A 19,769-nucleotide genomic window follows, 5' to 3' on the forward strand; every position below is an offset into this window, starting at 1 on the left:
CCTTACTAAAATCCATGTACCTCACATCCACTGCTCTAGCTTCATTAATGTGCTTAGTCACATCCTCAAAGAATTCAATCAGGCTCATGAGATACAACCTACCCTTCACAAAGCTATGCTGACTGTCCCTAGTCAGCCTATGCTTCTCTAAATGCCCATAAATCCTGTCTCTAAGAATCTTCTTCAGTAATTTGCCCCCCACTGAAGTAAGACTCACTGGTCTGTAATTCCCAGGGTTATCCCCACTTCCTTTCTTAAGGAAAGGAACAACATTTGCCACCCTCCAATCATCTGGCACTACTCCTGTGGCCAGTGAGGACACAAAGGTCATTGCCAAAAACACAGCAATCTCTTCCCTCGCTTCCTGTAATAACCTTGGATATATCCCGTCCGGCCCCGCTGACATTATCTATCCCAATGTTTTTCAAAAGTTCCAGCGCATCCTCTTTCCTCACGTCGACATGCCCCAGCGTATCAGCCTGTTGTACGCCATCCTCACAGACGTCAAGGTCTCTCTCTCTGGTGAATACTGAAGCAAAGTATCCATTAAGGACCTCTCCTACCTCTTCCAACTCCAGGCACATGTTTCCTCTTTCATCCTTGATCAGTCCTACCCTCACTCTAGTCATCCTCCTATTCTTCACATACATGTAGAATGCCTTTGGGTTTTCCTTGATCCTACTCACCAAGGACTTCTCATGCCCCCTTCTAGCTCTCCTCAGTCCATTCTTAAGCTCCCTCCTGGCTACCTTGTAACTCTCCAGAGCCCTGTCTGATCCATGCTTTCTAAACCTCAGGTAAGCTTCTTTCTTCCTCTTGACAAGATATTCTACATCTCTTGTCGACCACAGTTCCTTCACTCTACCTTCCTACCCTGTCTCAGTGGGACAAACCTATCCAGAATCCTATGCAAGTATTCCCTAAACAACCTCCACATTTCCATTGTGCACTTCACCAGGATCATCTGTTCCTAATTTACACTCCCAAGGTCCTGCCTAATAGCATCATAATTCCCCCTCCCCAATTAAATACTTTCCCATATGTGACTGTCTAACCCGTCTATGCTCCTCATAATTTTATAAACTTCTATGAGGTCTCCCTTCAGCCTCCTGTGCTCCAAGGAAAACAGTCCCAGCCTATCCAATCTCACATAGAATTCAAGCCCTCCAGTTTAGTCAACATTCCTGTGAATCTTTTCTGCACCCTCCCTAGCTTAACCACCTCCTTCCTATTGCGCGGTGACCAGCACTGCACCCAATACTCCAAATGCGGTCAAACCAATGATTTGTATAACCGTAACATGACATTCCAACTCTTAAACACAATGTTTCAGCCGATGAAGGCAAACATACAATATCCTTCTTTATCACTCTGTTGACCATGTCACCACTTTCAAGGAACTATGTATTATTACCCCTGGTTCTCTCCGTTTAACAACATTCCCCAGGGTCCTGCCATTCACTGTGCAAGTCCTCGCCTGGTTAAACCCCAAAATGCATCACTTTGCATTATCCGAGTTAAATTCCACCTGCCATTCCTTGGCCCATTTTCCCAGTTGATCTAGATCCTGTTGTAACCTTAGACAACCTTCTTCACTGTCCACCACTCCACCAATTTTGGTGTTATCCACAAACTTACCAACCATGTCACCTGCATTCTCTTCCTACCTTAATATATATAATAAACAATAATGGACGCAGCATGATCCCTGTGGCACACCACTGGTCACAGGCCTTCGATCTGAAAACAACCCTCCACCACCAACCTCTGCCTCCTACCAGCAAGCCAATTTTGTATCAGCTAATGCTCTAGTGATATATATCTTTTCACTCAGAGTTGTCTTGATCTGAAATTATGTTCCTAAGAAGAGGATGGCAGCTGGTTCCATAATTTTAAAAGGGATTTTCAAGGATATAATTTATGTTTATTTAAGTTTATATTAGCTTATGTTTGTCCTTGTCTTGTGATGTATTGTGCTGCTGCTGCAAAATGCTAACTTTCATGGCATTTATTCTCTGTGTATGTATGTCTATAACAACAATAACATTGAACTTGAAGGTTACTAGATGAGGAACTGGAGAGAGGCAGGAAAGTGATGGTCAATTGTTGAGCTGCGATGAATAGAGCCATGATGTTCCAGTACAAACAGAAAGCATATTCATTGCAATTTTTATTGTGCATATTTTATGCTCAATGATCAATCCTTCATCTCAACATCCTTTTGAACTAGCTTGGCATTAACACAAGACAGGATAACAGTCCAGGTCTTAAAGTTTTGAAGCAGTTCAGAAACTATTATGATATGATGACACCTCCTCTCCCAGACCCCACAGGCTGCTTTTTACCCATAATAATAACTCGTGGTAAAAACACCCAGACATGCTAATATAATCAGAATTAGGTAGACAAGGAGACAGAGAACAGTTGCTGCAATGTTGAGGTATTTAGCTGTGTTGCCGTAGTGTCTGACTCCATCCAGATCACCAACAAGTTTCCGGTCTCTGGCCTAGAAGGCAAAGGAAAATGGAAGTGAGATAATTGAAGAGGCAATCAACATTTGACCAGAAAAATGGATATTAAAAGGTTCAGGGAGCAAGGGAAAAGGGGATTCAACTGGGTGATTATTAAAGGGTGCAGAGAACAAGTGCAGTGAGAATATACAATGTGGTACATTAAAGGGTGTGGAGTGGGGGGAGAGGGGAATTATATACTGCATGGGACAGTAAGCAGGGTGAAGGGTGAAGGAAGAGTGTGATTAGGCTGGGTGGGTTTATAAGGTGCAAGGAGTAAAGGGAGATTCATCTTCTTAGGTAATCCCTTGGGATTGGGGATCCATTCCAGCACTACATAAATTGAAGGGGCTGAGGCTGATGTGAGAATCACAGACATGACTGTGCAGGCAGTAACTGAAGAGGAAGATTCACTCCTTCCACCAAATACACTAGGCTTCTCTGTGCTTCCAATGCATGAACTTGGGATTCTCCATACCGTCCCGAATGTTCCCCTGCCTTTGTCGTCAGGGCCCTAGGATTCCCAGGAGTCATAGCTCATAGAACAGTGGAGGAACAGGCCCTTTGGCCCATCATGTCTGCACTGACCATAATACCAATCTAGTTAATCCCATCTGTCTGCATATGGTCTGTATCCCTCCATTCCCTGCTGGTTCATGACTTTGTCGCAATACCTCTTAAACATTGCTTTTGTATCTGCTTCCACCCCCTCCCCTGGCAGTGTGTTCCAGGCACCCACCACTGTGTGTAAAAAAAATTGCTTCATAAATCTTTCAGCTTTCCCCCTGTCACCTTAAACCTCCGCCCTCTGGTATTTTACATTTCTACATGTCTCCCTATCGAAACCTCTCATCATTTTAAAAACTTATATCAGGTCGGCCCTCAAAAGTTCAAAAATCCAAAGTTGTCCAACATTTCCTTATAGCCAATGCTCTCTGTGGGATGTTAAGGTTTTGTCAAGAAGTTTCAGAGGACATTCTTCTGCTGCCAAATGGTCAACTACAAGGTACTGAGTTAAAGAGTTGGAATGTCATGTTACAGGACTTTGGTGAGCCAACACCTGGAGTATTGTGTGCAGTTCTAGTAACCATACAATAGGAAGAATGGGATTAAGCTGGAGAGGGTGTAGAAACGATTCACAAGGATGTTGCAGGTACTGGAGGGCTTAATGTGGGGAAAGACTGCATATGTAGGGATTGTTTTCCCTGGAGCAAAGGAGACTGAGGGAAAACCCTTGAGGTTTATAAAATCACAAGGGACATTGATAAGGTGGATGATCACGGTCTTTCCCCAGGGTAGGGGAATCAAAACATAGAACATTACAGCACAGTACAGGCCCTTCGGCCCACAATGTCGTACCGACATTTAATCCTGCTCTAAAATCTATCTAACCCGTCCCTCCCACAGAGCCCTCCATTTCTCTATCATTCATGTGTCTACCTAAGAGTCTCTTAAATGTCCCTAATGTATCTCTCCCCACAACCTCTGCTGGCAGTGCATTCCACACACCAACGAATCTGTGTAAAAAGCATACCCCGGACATCCCCCTTATAGCTTCCTCCAATCACCTTAAAATTATGTCCCCTTGTGTTAGCCATTGTCGCCCTGGGAAAAAGTCTCTGACCGTCCACTTATGCCTCTTATCATTTTGTACACCTCTATCAAGTTACCTCTCATCCTCCTCCTCTCCAAAGAGAAAAGCCCCAGCTCACTCAACCTATCCTCATAAGACATGCTCTCCAATCCAGGCAGCATCCTGGTAAATCTCCTCTGCACCCTCTCTAAAGCTTCCACATCCTTCCTATAATGAGGTGACCAGAACTGAACACAATACTCCAAGTGTGGTCTAACCAGAGTTTTATGGAGCTACAACATTACCACATTCCTGAACTAATGAAGACCAACACTCCATATATCCTTCTTAACAACCTATCGACATGCGCGGCAACCTTGAGGGATCTATGGATGTGGACCCCAAGATCCCTCTGTTCCTCCACACTGCAAAGAATCCTGCCATTAACCTTGCATTCTGCCTTCAAATTCGATCTCCTGAAGTGTATCACTTCACACTTTTCCAGGTTGAACTCCATCTGCCACTTCTCAGCCCAGCCCTGCATTCTATCAATATCCTGTTGTAATCTACAGCAACCTTCTACACTATCCACAACACCACCAACCTTCATGTCACCTGCAAACTTACTAACCCGCCCTTCCACATTCTCAATCAAGTCGTTTATGAAAATCACAAAGAGCAGGGGTTTCAGAACAGATCCCTGCTGAACACCACTGGTCACCGACCTCGAGGCAGAATACGCTCCATCTACCACCACCCTCTGTCTTTTATGGGAGAGCCAATTCTGAATCCACACAGCCAAGTTTCCCTGGATCCCATGCCTCCTGACTTTCTGAATGAACCTTCCATGAGGAATCTCATCAAATGCCTTAATAAAATCCATGTACAGTACATCCACTGCTCTATCTTGGTATTGGTATTGGTTTATTATTGTCACTTGTACCGAGGTACAGTGAAAGCTTGTCTTAAAAACTGATTGTACGGGTCAATTCATTACACAGTGCAGTTACATTGAGTCAGTACAGAGTGCATTGATGTAGTACAGGTAAAAACAATAACAGTACAGAGTAAAGTGTCACAGCTATAAAGAAAGTGCAGTGCAATAAGGTGCAAGGTCACAACAAGGTAGATCGTGAGGTCATAGTCCATCTCATTGTATAAGAGAACTGTTCAATAGTCTTATCACAGTGGGGTAGAAGCTGTCCTTAAGTCTGGTGGTACGTGCCTTCAGGATCCTGTATCTTCTACCTGATGGAAGAGGAGAAAAGAGAGAATGACCCGGGTGGGTGGGGTCTTTGATTATGCTGGCTGCTTCACCAAGACAGCGAGTGCTAAAGACAGAGTCCAAGGAGGGGAGGCTGGTGTCCTTAATGCACTGGGCTGTGTCCACAACTCTATGCAGTTTCTTGCAGTCCTGAGCAGAGCAGTTGCTGTACAAAGCCGTGGTACATCCAGATAGGATGCTTTCTATGGCGCATCTATAAAAGTTGGTGAGAGTCAAAGGGGACAAACCAAATTTCTGTAGCCTCCTGAGGAAGTAGAGGCACTGGTAAGCTTTCTTGGCCATGGTGTCTACGTGATTTGACCAGGACAGGCTGTTGGTGATGTTCACTCCCAGGAACTTGAAGCTCTCAACCCTATTGACCTCAGCACCATTGATATAGACAGGTGCATGTACACTGCCCCCTTTCCTGAAGTCAATGACCAGCTCTTTTGTTTTGTTGACATGGAGGGAAAGGTTGTTGTCATGACACCATTCCACTAAGCTCTCTATCTCTTTCCTGTACTCCGACTCATCGCCGTTTGAGATACGGCCTACAACATCTGCAAACTTGTAGATGGAGTTAGAGCAGAATCTGGCCACACAGTCATGAGTGTATAGGAAGTAGAGTAGAGGGCTGAGGATGCAGCCTTGTGGGGCACCAGTGTTGAGAATAATCGTGCTGGAGGTATTGCTGCCTATCCTCACTGATTGGTTAGAAAGTCAAGGATCCAGTTACAGAGGGAGGTGTTGAGTCCTAGGTCTCAGATCAATGTGCTTTGTCACATCTTAAAAGAATTCTATCAGAATTGGAGGCACGACCTGCCCCTCACAAAGCTATGCTGACTTTCTCTAATCAGCCTATGCTTCTCCAAATGCCCATAAATCCTGTCTCTAAGAACTTTCTTCAGTAATTTGCCCACCACTGAAGTAAGACTCACTGGTCTGTATTCCCAGGGTTATCCCTACTCCCTTTCTTAAACAAAGGAATAACATTTGCCACCCTCCACTCATCTGGCACTGCTCCTGTGGCCAGTGAGGACGCAAAGATCATCGCCAAAGGCACAGCAATCTCTTCCCTAGCTTCCTGTAATAACCTTGGATATATCCTGTCTGGCCCCAGTGACTTATCTATCCTGATGTTTTTCAAATATTCCAACACATCCTCTTTCCTCATGTCAACATGCCCTAGCGTATCAGCTTTTCGTACACCATCCTCACAAATGTCAAGGTCTCACTCACTGATCAATACCGAAGCAAAGTATTCATTAAAGACCTCCCCTACCTCTTCTGACTCCAGGCACATGTTTCCTCTTTCATCCTTGATCGGTCCTACCCTGACTAGTTATCCTCCTATTCTTCACATACGTGTAGAACACCTTGGGGTTTTCCTTGATCCTACTCACCAAGGCCTTCTCATGCCCCCTTCTAGCTCTCCCAAGTCCATTCAAACTCCCTCCTGGCTACCTTGTAACTCTCCAGAGCCCTGTCTGATCCACGCTTTCTGAACCTCAGGTAAGCTTCTTTCTTCCTCTTGACAAGATATTCTACATCTCTTGTCAACCACAGTTCCTTCACTCTACCATCCTTACCCTGCCTCAATGGGACAAACCTATCCAGAACCCCATGCAGGTACTCCCTAAACAACCTCTACATTTCCGCTGTGCACTTCCCCAAGAACATCTGTTCCCAATTTACACTCCTAAGTTCCTGCCTAATAGCATCATAATTCTCCCTCCTCCAGTTAAATACTTTCCCATATCGTCTGCTCCTATCTCTCTTGAAGGTCATGGTAAAGGTCAAGGAGTTATGGTGACTATCTCCAAAATGCTCTCCCACCAAGAGATCTGAAACCTGATCAGGCTTATTGCCCAATACCAGGTCCAGAATGGCCTCTCCTCTAGTTCGCCTGTCCACATACTCCACCCCACCTATCCCCTTTACACAGGAGATGCCAATCAATATTAGGGAAGTTGAAATCACCCATGACAACAACCATGAAGGGATTGCTATCCCTGAACAACAACCTTGAACAACTAGAAGGCACAGGTTTAAGGTGAGAAGGAAAAGATTTAAAGGGGAACTGAGGGGCAAGTTTTTTTTTGCACAGAGAGTGGTATGACATGGAACGAGCTGCCAGAGGTAGTGGTAGAGGCAGGTATAATTATAATATTTAAAGACATTCAGACAGGTACATTGGTAGGAAAGGTTCAGAAGGGTATGGGCCAAACTCAAGCAAATGGGACTAGCTCAGGAGGGCAACTTAGCATGCACAAGTTGGGCCAAAAGGGCTGTTTCTATCAAACCCTTCTCTGCAGTGACAAGTTCATGGACCTTCAAACAAACTTAAGTCTCTCCAAATTTATTTTGCTTTTCTATTTCATTCCTCATTTATTTTCATTCAATCCTAATAATTTATTTACTTTTGGGAGACCCCTTAATATATTCTCTCGGTGTATATTTTCCCCTATTCCACATTTTCCCTGCTAATGTGAATGCCTATAGCTTCATCCTATGAGAAGACAGATGCAGATAAATTATTTAAAATTTATTTATTTATAATTTTAGGCTGCAATTTGCTCTTTGATAGAATCCATTTTGCTTTGATTTTTTTCTGTATCTGCTCTGTCTGTTCCTTGATATTCACGGGGATCCAGAAATGGGAGTTCCCTTTTTCCCCCAGTGTCCCCTCTCCGAATGCCTCCCATTGCTCTGATTTATCTTCAAGTAATTATCCAGTGTATTTTTGCTAAATTATATCGCAAACTGATAAAACTAACACTACAATTAAAGCAGTAACAGACTGCTTTAACGCAGGCCAAGATTAGCTCAACAAACAGCACCTTATCTTCCATCAAGAAAATTGCAGCCTTCAGGACTCAATATTTAATTCAACAATTTCAGATAACCACCCTTTCCTGCTTTTGTCAAAGTTGGCCGGTTCCGCTGTGATGTCAATCATCTGTAACATTAACTCAGTTTCTCTCTTCCATAACTGCTGCCTGAGCTGCTGAGTACTGTGTGCTCTTTGCTTTTAGTGCCAACAAACTTGTTTCCTATTTCCTCCAAACTAACTCCATGGCCTTCCAAACACCAGTTCTGCCTCTTTCCTTTCTAGAATTTGTTTGCTGTCAGTTTTCTATCTTGCTGCTCAACTTAAACCCCTCCCTGGTCAGGAATAGGAAGCTGTGAATGAGATAACACTGTTGGAACCACTCAGGCAGCACTTAGTCATACAGCACAGAAACATGCCCTTCGGTCCACCATGTCCATGCCGGCCATTGTACCTGTCTACACCAATCCTATTTACCTACATTAAGTCTGTAGCTTTCTATGCCTTGGCAATTCAAGAACTTGACAAGATGCATCTTAAATGTAATGAGTGTCTCTGCCTCCACAGGCAGTGTCTTCTGGACTCCAACCACCCTGTGTGTGAAAAAATTCCCCCCTCCCAAATCCCCTCTAAACCTCATACTTCTCACCTTAAGCCTATGTCCTCTTGTCCTAGAGGCCCCACCTTGGGAAAAAATTACTACCTCTTTCTACTCCTCTCATACAGTAATTTTATGTACCTCACTCAGGTCACCCCTCAGCCTCTTCCGCTCCAGAGAAATCAAACCCAGCCTATCCAGTCTCTCCATGTAACTGAAATGGTCTGATCCAGGCAACATCCTGGTGAATCCAAGTTGTATAGCATAAAATTATGAGAGGCAGTGATAAGGTCTATTCCCTAATAACAGGTTACAGTCTTTTCTCCAGGGTAGGGGAATCCATAACTAGGGGGCATAGATTTAGGGTGAGAGGGGAAAGATTTAAAAGTGACCTGAGGGGCAACTTTTTCCACACAGATGGTGGTGAATACATGGAACGAGCTGCCAGAGGAAGTGGGTGAGGCAGGTACAACAGCATCATTTAAGAAGCACTTGGATAGGTACATGGAGGGGCGGGGCTCTGAGGGATGTGGGCCGAAGGCAGGAAATTGGACTAGCTGGGTGGGCACCGTGGTCAGCATGGACTGGTTGGGCCGAAGGGCCTGTATCCATGCTGAATTGCTCTATGAATCTATGGCTCTCTAGAAACAGGCCCTTCAGCCCACTGTGTCTATGCCGACCACCATGCCTATCTATAATAATCCCACTTGCCTGCATTAATTCCATCTCATTCTGGGCCCTGCTCATTCAAGGACTTGTCCAGATGCCTCTTAAATGTTGTTACTGTTCCCGTCTCCACCTCCTCTGGCAGCTCGTTCCAGACACCAAATACTCTGTGTGAAAATTTTACCCCTTAGACCCACTTTTAAACCTGTTTTCTCTCACCTTAAACAGACACCACAGAACAGTTGAGTACAGCCATGATTCCAATCCAAACTAATCCTTTCTGCCTGCACATTATCTATATCCCTCAGAAATCTGCCTGTTTTTGTCCCTGTCTAAATGTCTCTTAAACGTTGCTATTGTATCTGCTTCCACTTGCTGAGGAAAGATCAGCCATGATCTTAGAACATAGAGATGGACCGTCATGTCTGTGCCAACTATGATGCCAATCAAACTAATCCCACCTGCCTGCACATGGTCTTTACCCCTTCATCCCCTGCTTGTTCATGCTTCTCTCTGAATGCCTCTTAAACATTGCTATTATATCTGCCTCCACCACCTCCCCGGCAGCACATTCCGGGCACCCACCATTTTCTGTGTAGAACATAGAACATAGAAAACCTACAGCACAATTCAGGCCCCTCAGCCCACAAAGTTGTACCGAACATGTCCCTACCTTAGAAATTACTAGGCTTACCCATAGCCCTCTATTTTTCTCAGCTCCATGTACCTATCCAAAAGTCTCTTAAAAGACCCTATCGTATCCACCTCCACCACCATTGCCGGCAGCCCATTCCACACACTTACCACTCTCTGAGTAAAAAACTTACTCCTGGCATCTCCTCTATATCTACTTCCCAGCACCTTAAACCTATGTCCTCTTGTGGCAACCATTTCACCCCTGGGGAAAAGCCTCTCATCATCTTATACACCTCTATCAGGTCACCTCTCATTCTCCGTTGCTCCAAGGAGAAAAGGCCGAGTTCACTCAACCTGTTTTCATAAGGCATGCTCCCCAATTCAGACAACATCCTTGTAAATCTCTTCTGCAAACTTTCTATGGCTTCCACATCCTTCCTGTAGTGAGGTGACCAGAACTGAGCACAGTACTTCAAGTGGGGTCTGACCAGGGTCCTATATAGCAGTAACATTACCTCTGGGCTCCTAAATTCAATTCCACGATTGATGAAGGACAATACACAGTATGCCTTCTTCACCACAGAGTCAACCTGTGCAGCTGCTTTGAGCGTCCTATGGACTCGGAGTGCCTGATGACTAAACTTTGCTCTCATTGGCTACAGTATTATCCCCTGATTTCTCATTAGCCACTCTACTGAACACGGCCCCACACCCCTGTCACTCTCGTTTAAACACTCCTGATTAGCACTAGCAAACCTCCCAGCCAGAATATTGGTCTTCCTCCAGTTCAAGTGCAACCTGTGTCTCTTGTACAGGTCACCCCCACCCCAGAAGAGATCCCAACAATCCTTGCTCCCTGCATAAGCTCCTCATTCACACATTCATCTGAGCTATCTTTCTATTTCTACCTTCACCAGCACGTGGCAGTGGGAGTAATCCAGAGATTACTACCCTTGAGATCCTGATTTTTAGGTTCTCTCCTAACTTCCTATATTCACGCCGTAGGACCTCATCCATCAACATGCACCACAACCTCCGGTTGCTCACCCTCCCCCTTGAGACTATTCTGCAGCTGCTCCGAGACGTCCCTGATCCTGGCACCCAGGAGGCAACACACCATCCTGGCATTACTTTTGAAGCCATATAGTCTCCTGTCTGTCCCCCTAACTATTCTCCTGCCACCATGCCTAACTTCTCCCTTACCCGTTGAGCCTCAGAGCTGGTCTCAGTGCCACCGACCTGGCTATTGTTGCTGTGTCCACAAAGATCATCCCCCCGCCCCCACCAAGCAGTATCCAAAGGAGTATACTTGTTACTGAGGGGAATGGCCACAGGCAGACCCTGCACTGTCTGTCTCTTCCACTTCCCTCTCCTGGTGGTCACCCAACTATCTGCAGCCTACACCTTAGGTGGAATTCTAGATGTAAAGCCAGAGAATCAGGAGACAGTATTTATAGAGCCATAGTTGTACAGCATGGAAACAGGCCCTTTGGCCCAACTCATCCATGCTGACCTTGATGCCTACCTGAGCTAGTCCCATTTGCCTGCGTTTGGCCCATATCCCTCCAAACCTTTCTTATCCACGTACCTGTCCAAATGTCTTTTAAACATTGTAATTGTACCCGCCTCTACCACTTCCTCTGGCAGCTAATTCCATATACCCACCACCCCCTATGTGAAAACTTGCCCCTCAGATCCCCTTTAAATCTTTCTCCTCTGAATTTAAATCCAGGCCCTCCCCTAACCTTGGAAAAAGATTGACCATTCACCTTATCTATGCCCCTCATGATTTTATAAACCTTTACAAGGTCACCCCTCAGCCTCCTTTGCTCCTGGGAAAAGAAGCCCTAACCTATCCAGTCTCCCCTTACAACTCAAGCCCTCCGGTCCCGGTAAAATCCTGTGAAGGTGGTGGAGGCAGATATAATAGCAATGTTTAAGAGGCATTCAGAGAGAACCTTTTCCAGCTTAATGACCTCCTTCCTATAGCTAGGTGACCAGAACTGCATATAATACTCCAACCACTTTCTTAGTTAATCTAGCTCCTGCTGTAATCCTGGTGTCATCCACAAATGTATTAACCATGCCAACTACTTCCCCATCCAAATTGTTAATCTAGTTGACAAACAACAGAGGACACAGAATCAATCCCTATGGCACACTGCTGGTCACAGGTCTCCAATCTGAAAAACAACCCTCCACTACCACCCTCTGACTCCTTCCACCAAGTTAGTATTGTTTTCAATTGGCCAGCTCACCCTGGATCCCAAGTGATATAACCTTCCAGACCAGCATACCATGCAGGACGCTGTCAAAGCCCTTGCCAAAGTCCATGTAGATTATATCTACCACCCTGCCCTCATCAATCTTCTTAGTCACATCTTCAAAAAACTCAGTTAATTTCATGAGACATGATTTCCCACGCACAAAGCCATGCTGACTACCCCTACTCAGTCCTTGCCTTTCCAAATTCAGATTGGTCCTGTCTCTCAGAATCCCCTCCAGTAACTTTCCTACCACTGATGTTAGACTCAGTGGCCTGTAATTCCCTGACTTGTCCTTGCAGCCCTTCTGAACTAAAGGCACAGCATTAGCGACCCTCCAGGTCTTAGGGTACCTCACCTGTGTCTAAAGATGTTACAAATATCCACGTTCATCCATGGGATCCACTGTGACTTGCTGTTTGGATTCAGAATTGGCTTGCCATAGAATACAGAGGGTAGTGGTCGATGGGACTTATTCAGCCGGAGGTCTGTGACTAGAAGTGCTGTGCAGGGATTCGTACTGGGACCTCTGCTGTTTGTGATGTATATAAATGACCTGGATGAAAATGTAGATGGGTGGATTAGTAAGTTTGCAGATGATGCAAAGATTGGTGGTGTTGTGGACAGCGTACAAGATTGCCAAGTGATACAGCAGAATATAGATCAGTTGCAGATATCCGGCCAGATGTGAAGTGTTGCACTTTGGGAGGTCAAATATAAAGGGACAGTACCTAATGCAAGACCCTTAACAGCATTGACGTACAGAGGGATCTTGGGGTCCAAGTCCATAACTCCCTGAAATTAGCAATGCAGGTTGATAAGGTGGTAAAGAAGGCATATGGCATTCTTGCTTTTATTAGTCGAGGCATTGAATTCAAAAGTCAGGAAGTTATGTTGCAGCTTTATAACACTCCAGTTAGGCCACATCCGGAGTATTGCATTCAAATATGGTCACACCATTATAGGAAGTGGAGGCTTTAGAGAGGGTGAAGAAGTTCGCCAGGATGCTGCCTGGATTAGGGGGCATGAGCTATAAGGAGAGGTTGAACAAACTTGGGTTGTTTTCTCTGGAGCAGCAGAGGCTGAGGGAGACCTGATAAAAGTTTATTACGTTATGAGAGGCACGGCCAGTATCTTTTTCCTAGGATCAAAATGTCTAATACCGGAGGGCATGCATTTAAGGTGAGAGGGGGAAGTTCAAAGGAGATGTGCAGGGTATATATTGCCTGAAATACTCTGCCTGGGGAGACAGAGGCAGAGGCAGATATGATAGAAGCGTTCAAGAAGTTCTTAGATAGGCACATGAATGTGCAGAGAATGGAAGGATATGGATATTGTGTATGTAAAAGGGAATAGTTTAGTTAAGTGTTTAACAACTAGTTTAATTAGTTTGGTACAACATCGTGGGTTGAAGGGCCTGTTCCTGTGCTGTACTGTTCTATGTTCTATGTTTAAATATCCCTGCCAGGGCCCCAGCAAATTTTTTCCTTGGCATCCCAAAATGTCCTGGGATACAGTTGGGCAGGATCTGGGACTTATCCACCTTTGTGCACTTTAAAACCTCCAGCATCACCTCTTTTTAATGTGGATAAGTTTCAAGACATTGCTATGCTCTTCTGAGTTCCCTAGCTTCCATGGCCTTCTCCACGATAAACACAAATGAGAAATATTCATTTAATACCTTGGCCATCTCCTGTGGACCCACAATGATCCTTTAAGGGATCCTTAAATTGAATACAGGAGTTGGGATGTTATGTTTAAGTTGTACAAGATGTTAGTGAGGCCAAATTTAGAGTATTGTGTAAGGTTCTGGTCACCTACCTACAGGAAAGAGATCAATAAGCTTAAAAGAGTGGAGAGAAAATTTACAAGGATGTTGCTGGGACTTGAGGACCTGAGTTACAGGGAAAGGTTGAATAGGTTTGGACTTTATTCCCGGGAGCGCAGGAGAATGAGGGGAGATCTTATAGAGGTATACAAAATTATGAAGGGCATTGATAAGGTAACTGCATGCAGGCTTTCCCCCCTCAGGTTGGGTGGGACTAGAACTAGAGGACATAGGTTTAGGGTGAAATATTTAAGGGGAATCTGAGGGGGGACTTCTTCACTCAGAGGGTGGTGTGAGTGTGGAACGAGCTGCCAGTGGAAGTGGTGGATGTGGGTTCAATTGTAATATTTAAGAGGTTTGGATAGGTCCATGGATGGGAGGGGTTTGGAGGGATATGGTCCGGGTGCAGGTAGATGGGACTAGGCAGAAGATCAGGTTGGCATGGACTAGGTGGGCCGAAGATCCTGTGCTGCAGTGCTCTGTGACTCTAAAGGGCCCTATACTCTTCCCTAGTTACTCTTTTGCCCTTAATATACCTGTAGAATGTTTTAGATTCCCCTTTACCTTACCTGACAAAGCTATCCTATGTATCTTTTTCCCTGCTTATTTCTCCCTATACTCTTCAAGGGATTCACTTGATCCCAGCTGCCTATACCTGACATATGCCTCTTTTTTTGACCAGCTCCTCAATATCTCTCAGCATCCAGGGTTCCCTACTCCTTCCAGCCTTGCCCTTCACTCTAACAGGAATGTGCTGGCCCTGAACTCTCCCTGGCAGCCATTGGAGCAGCAGTTGCCTTTCAGGTACGGTGAGTGTATTTAAGAAGCTTGTGTGTTTCACGGGCTTTTCTTTTACAGAAGCAGCCGTTGGAGCAGCAGTTCCCTTTCAGGTCCGGTGAGTGTATTTAAAAAGCTTAATAAGAGGAGGGCAACTGAAGGGTTAAACAGAGTGTTGAGTGCTTGATAGAGGGAGTGTGTACTTGAGGGAATTGGCAGGGACAAATATCAGGAGGAGTAACTGAAGAAGAGTGGCCATTGTGTGAGTGGCTCAGGGTAAGAGTGGAACTTTGAGGCTTTGGTGAGCAGAGGCTGAGGAAGAGCTTGCTCCCAGAGGTAAGGCCGGTAAGTTCCTTTAATTTAATTAACTTAGGAGTAGATAGTGATAGCAGCAGTTAGGGCAGTTGTGTACTCTGTATGCAGTATGTGGGAAGTCAGGGACAGCACACTTGTCCCTGATGACTACACCTGTAAAAGTGCATCCAGCTGCAGCTCCTGATAAACCGAGTTAGGAAACTGGAGTTGGATGAACTCTGGATCATTTGTGAGGCAGAGGCAGAAATATACAGGAGTTTCAGGGAGATAGTCAACCCCTAAAAGTTAGGATGCAGGTAGCTGGGTGACTGTCAGGAGAGGGAAGGGGTATAGACAGAGAGCAGAGCACCCCTGTGGCTGTTCCCATCAACAATAGTATACTGTTTTGCTAGTGGGGATGACCTACCAGGGACAAGTTGTAGGGGTTGGGTCTCTGGCACTGATATGGGACTCTCAGCTCAGGAGGGAGGGTAAAGAGGAGAGCAGTAGTGATAGGGGATTAGATAGTTAGGGGGACAGATAGGAGGTTCTGTGGGAGAGATCGAGAATCCTGGTTGGTCTGTTGCCTCCCTGGTGCCAGGGCCTGTGACATCTCGGATTGAGTTCTCCTCATTCTCAGGAGGGAGGGTGAGTAGCCAGATGTCGTGGTCCATGTAGGGAGCAGTGACGTGGATAGGAAAGAGGAGGAGATCCTGCAAAGAGTTTAGAGAGTTAGGTGCAAAGTTGAAGGACAGGACATCCAAGGTTGCAATCTCAGGATTGCTACCCATGCCATGAGCTAGTGAGGCTAGAAATAGGAGGATCATGCAGCTAAATACGTGGCTAAGGAAATGGTGCAGGAGGGAGGGCTTCATGTTTCTAGACAATTAGGCTTTCCACCCAGAAAAGTGGGATCTGACCTGGAGGGGGACTAACATTCTTGTGGGTAGGTTTGCTAGTGCTGCTCTGGGGGATTTGGACTAGATTTGCAGGGGAAGGGGAACCAGAGTGTTAGAGCAGATAGTGAGGTGGAGGAGGGAAAAGGTCATGCGAGGACTGCAGGTATAGACAAATCAGGTTTGTACATGATAGAAATGTTCTCAGGTGCATCTATTTCAATACAAGAAGGATTGTAGGTAAGGCAGATGAGTTTAGGGCGTGGATTGGCACGTGGGATTACGACATTATTGCTATTAGTGAGACGGTTGCAGGAGGGGCAGGACTGGCAGCTTAATGTTCTGGGGTTCTGTTGTTTCAGGTGTGATAGAGGGGGAGGGATGAAAGGGGGAGGAGTGGCATTACTGGTCAGGGAACAGATCACAGCTGTGTGTAGACAAGCCCTCCAGGTTGTCCTGTCTGCAGAGGGCATATGGGTGGAGCTGAGGAACAGGAAAGGTGTGCCCACACTAATAGGGTTGTATTATAGATAGTCCAATAGTCAGAGAATTGGAGGAACAAATCTGTAGTGAGATAGCAGAGCAATATAAGAAATGGAAAGCTGTAATCGTAGGGGATTTTAACTTTCCACATATTGACTGGGACTCCCACACTGTGAAAGGGCTGGATGGCTTGGAATTTATCAAATGTGTTCAGAAAAGTTTTCTAAATCAATATATAGAGGTACCAACGAGAGAGAATGCAATACTTGATCTCATTAGGGAACCAGACAGGTCAGGTGACAGAAGTATGTGCAGGTGAGCATTTTGGGTCCAGTGACCATAATGTCATTAGTTTCAAGTTGATTATGGATAAGGACAGGTCTGGTCCTCAAGTTGAGGTTCTAAATTGGAGAGGCCAATTTTGTGAAGTGAGGATCTAGGAAGAGTGGATTGGGATAAGTTGTTTTCTGGCAAGGATGTGCTCAGTAAATGGAAGGCCTTCAAAGGTGAAATTTTGAGAGTGCTGAGTTTGCATGTTCCTGCCAGGATTAAAGGCAAAGTTAACAAGCACATGGAACCTTGGTTTTCAAGGTATATTGGTGATCTGGTTAAGAAAGAGAGAGAGGTGTATAGCAGGTATAGGCAACTAGGAACAAATGAGGTACTTGAAGAGTATAGAAAACATAAGAAAATCCTAAAAAGGAAATCAGGAAGGCAAAAAGACATGAGGTTGCTTTGGCAGATAATGTGAAGGTAAACCCAAAGGGTTTCTACAAGTATATTAAGAGTACAAGGATAGTAAGGGACAAAATTGGTCCCCTAGAAGATCAGAGTGGTCATCTATGTGTGGAGCCTCAGGAGATGGGGGAGATCTTAAACAGTTTTTTTGCATCAGTATTTACTCAGGAAACTGGCATAGTGGATATGGAAGGAAGGGAAACAAGCAGTAGTGTCATGGAACATATAGAGATTAAAGAGGAGGAGGTGCTTGCTGCCTTACAGCGAATAAAGGTAGATAAATCCCCCGGGCCTGAAAATATTTCCTTGGACCTTGAGAGAGATTAGTGTAGAAATTGCAGGGGCCCTGGCAGATATATTTAAGATGTCCTTAGCCACGGGTGCGGTGCCAGAGGACTGGAGGGTAGCTCATTGTTCCATTGTTGAAAAAAAGGATCTAAAAGTAAACCAGGTAATTACAGGCCGGTGAGCCTGACATCAGTAGTGGGTAAATTATTGGAAGGTGTTCTGAGAGATTGGATATACAAGTATTTGGACAGCCAAGGGCAGATTAAGGATAGTCAGCATGGCTTTGTGCGTGGTAGATCATGTTTAACGAATCTTGTAGGGTTTTGAGGAGGTTACCAAGAAAGTAGATGAAGTAAAGGCTGTGGATGTTGTCTACATAGACTTTAGTAAGGCCTTTGACAAGATCCCACATGGGAGGTTAGTTCAGAAGGTTCAGACACTGGGTATCCATGGAGAGATTGTAAACTGGATTCAAGATTGGCTGAGTGGATGATTGTTTCTCAGACTGGAGGTCTGTGACTAGTGGTGTGCCTCAGGCATCTGTGCTGGGGCCATTGTTGTTTGTTGTATATATCAATGATCTAGATGATGATGATGTGGTAAATTGGATCAGCAAGTTTGCTGATGACACTAAGATTGGAGGTGTAGTGGACAGTGAGGAAGGCTTTCAAAGCTTGCAGAGGGATCTGGACCAAATGGAAAAATGGGCCAGAAAATGGCAGATGGAATTTAATGCAGACAAGTGTGAGGTGTTGCATTTTGGAAGGACAAATCAAGGAGGACATACACAGTAAATGGCAGGGTACTGAGGAGTGCAGAGGAACAAAGGGATCTGGGAGTTTAGATACATAATTCCCTGAAAGTGGTGTCACAGGTAGACAGGGTTGTAAAAAAGGCTTTCGGCATCCTGACATTCATAAATCAAAGTATTGAGTATAGGAGCTGGGATGTTATGGTGAGGTTGTATAAGACATTGGTGAGGCCAAATTTGGAGTATTGTGTGCAGTTCTGGTCACCTAACCATAGGAAGGATATCAGTAAGATTGACAGAGTGCAGAGGAGATTTACTAGAATGTTGTCGGGTCTTCAGGAGTCGAGTTACAGGGAAAGATTGAACAGGTTAGGACTTTATTCCTTGGAGCGTAGAAGAATGAGGGGAGATTTGATAGAGGTTTACAAAATTGAGGGGTATAGACAGAGTTAATGTGAGTAGGCTCTTTCCACCTAGATTAGGAGAGATCAGTACATGGCTTTAGGGTGAAGGGGGAAAGGTTTAGGGGGAACATTAGGGGGAAATTTCAGAGCGGTGGGAGTATGGAACGGACTACCATCTGATGTAAATGCAGGCTCACTTAAGTTTTAAGAATAAATTGGATAGATACGTGGATGGGAGAGGTCTGGAGGGTTATGGACTGGGTGCAGGTAGATGGGACTAGCTGAATAACATTTCAGCACAGACTAGAAGGGCCAAATGGCCTGTTTTTTCTGTGCTGTCGTGTCCTATAGTTCTATCTCACTTTAAAGCCTGCCCCCCCCACTTGCCAGACATCCCTTTACCTGCAAACATCTTCTCCCGATCAACCTTTGCAACTTCCTGTCCAATGCCACCAAAATTAGCCTTGTCCCAATTTCAGACTTTTATTTGTGGACCAGTCCTATCCTTTTCCAAAACTATTTTAAAACTATGGTCACCGGTCCCAAAGTACTTCTGACTGACACTTCAGTCACTTGCCCTGCCTAATTTCTCAACAGGAGGTCCAGTGTTGACCCCTCTCTAGTGGGACCATCCACATATTGCTGATAATTTTCCTGGACACTAAAAAATTCCACCCCCTTCAAGTTGTTAGCACTATGGTAGTCCCAGGCAATACGAGGGAAGTTAAAAAAAATCACCTGGTATTACAGCCCTATTCTTACATCTATCTGATCTCCCTCCATTTTTGCTCCTCTCATTCCCGCTGACTAATCGGGGGTCTATAGTACAAACCCATCAGTGATCACACCCTTCTTATATCTGAGTTCCACCCATAGAGCCTCACTGGACAATCCCCCAGGAATATCCTCTCTAGGTACTGCTGGAGTACTAGAGAAACAAAGGACTGCAGATGCTGGAATCTAAATGAA

The 19,769-nt window shown here is 45.1% G+C and overlaps 1 protein-coding gene across 1 annotated transcript in view; it reads right to left on the minus strand.

The window, feature by feature from the left end:
• Positions 1-2,214: 2,214 nt before the first annotated feature.
• The window catches only part of LOC127577865 (tetra-peptide repeat homeobox protein 1-like), a 30,465-nt gene continuing 12,910 nt past the window's right edge, over positions 2,215-19,769 (minus strand). The window contains exon 2 of the mRNA XM_052029493.1: positions 2,215-2,506. Within this exon, the coding sequence (XP_051885453.1) occupies positions 2,342-2,506 (165 nt within the window). The 3' untranslated portion in view covers positions 2,215-2,341. The remainder of the gene's footprint in view (positions 2,507-19,769) is intronic.

This window comes from Pristis pectinata, chromosome 14 (assembly GCF_009764475.1).
Source record: "Pristis pectinata isolate sPriPec2 chromosome 14, sPriPec2.1.pri, whole genome shotgun sequence".
Lineage (NCBI taxonomy): Eukaryota > Metazoa > Chordata > Chondrichthyes > Rhinopristiformes > Pristidae > Pristis > Pristis pectinata.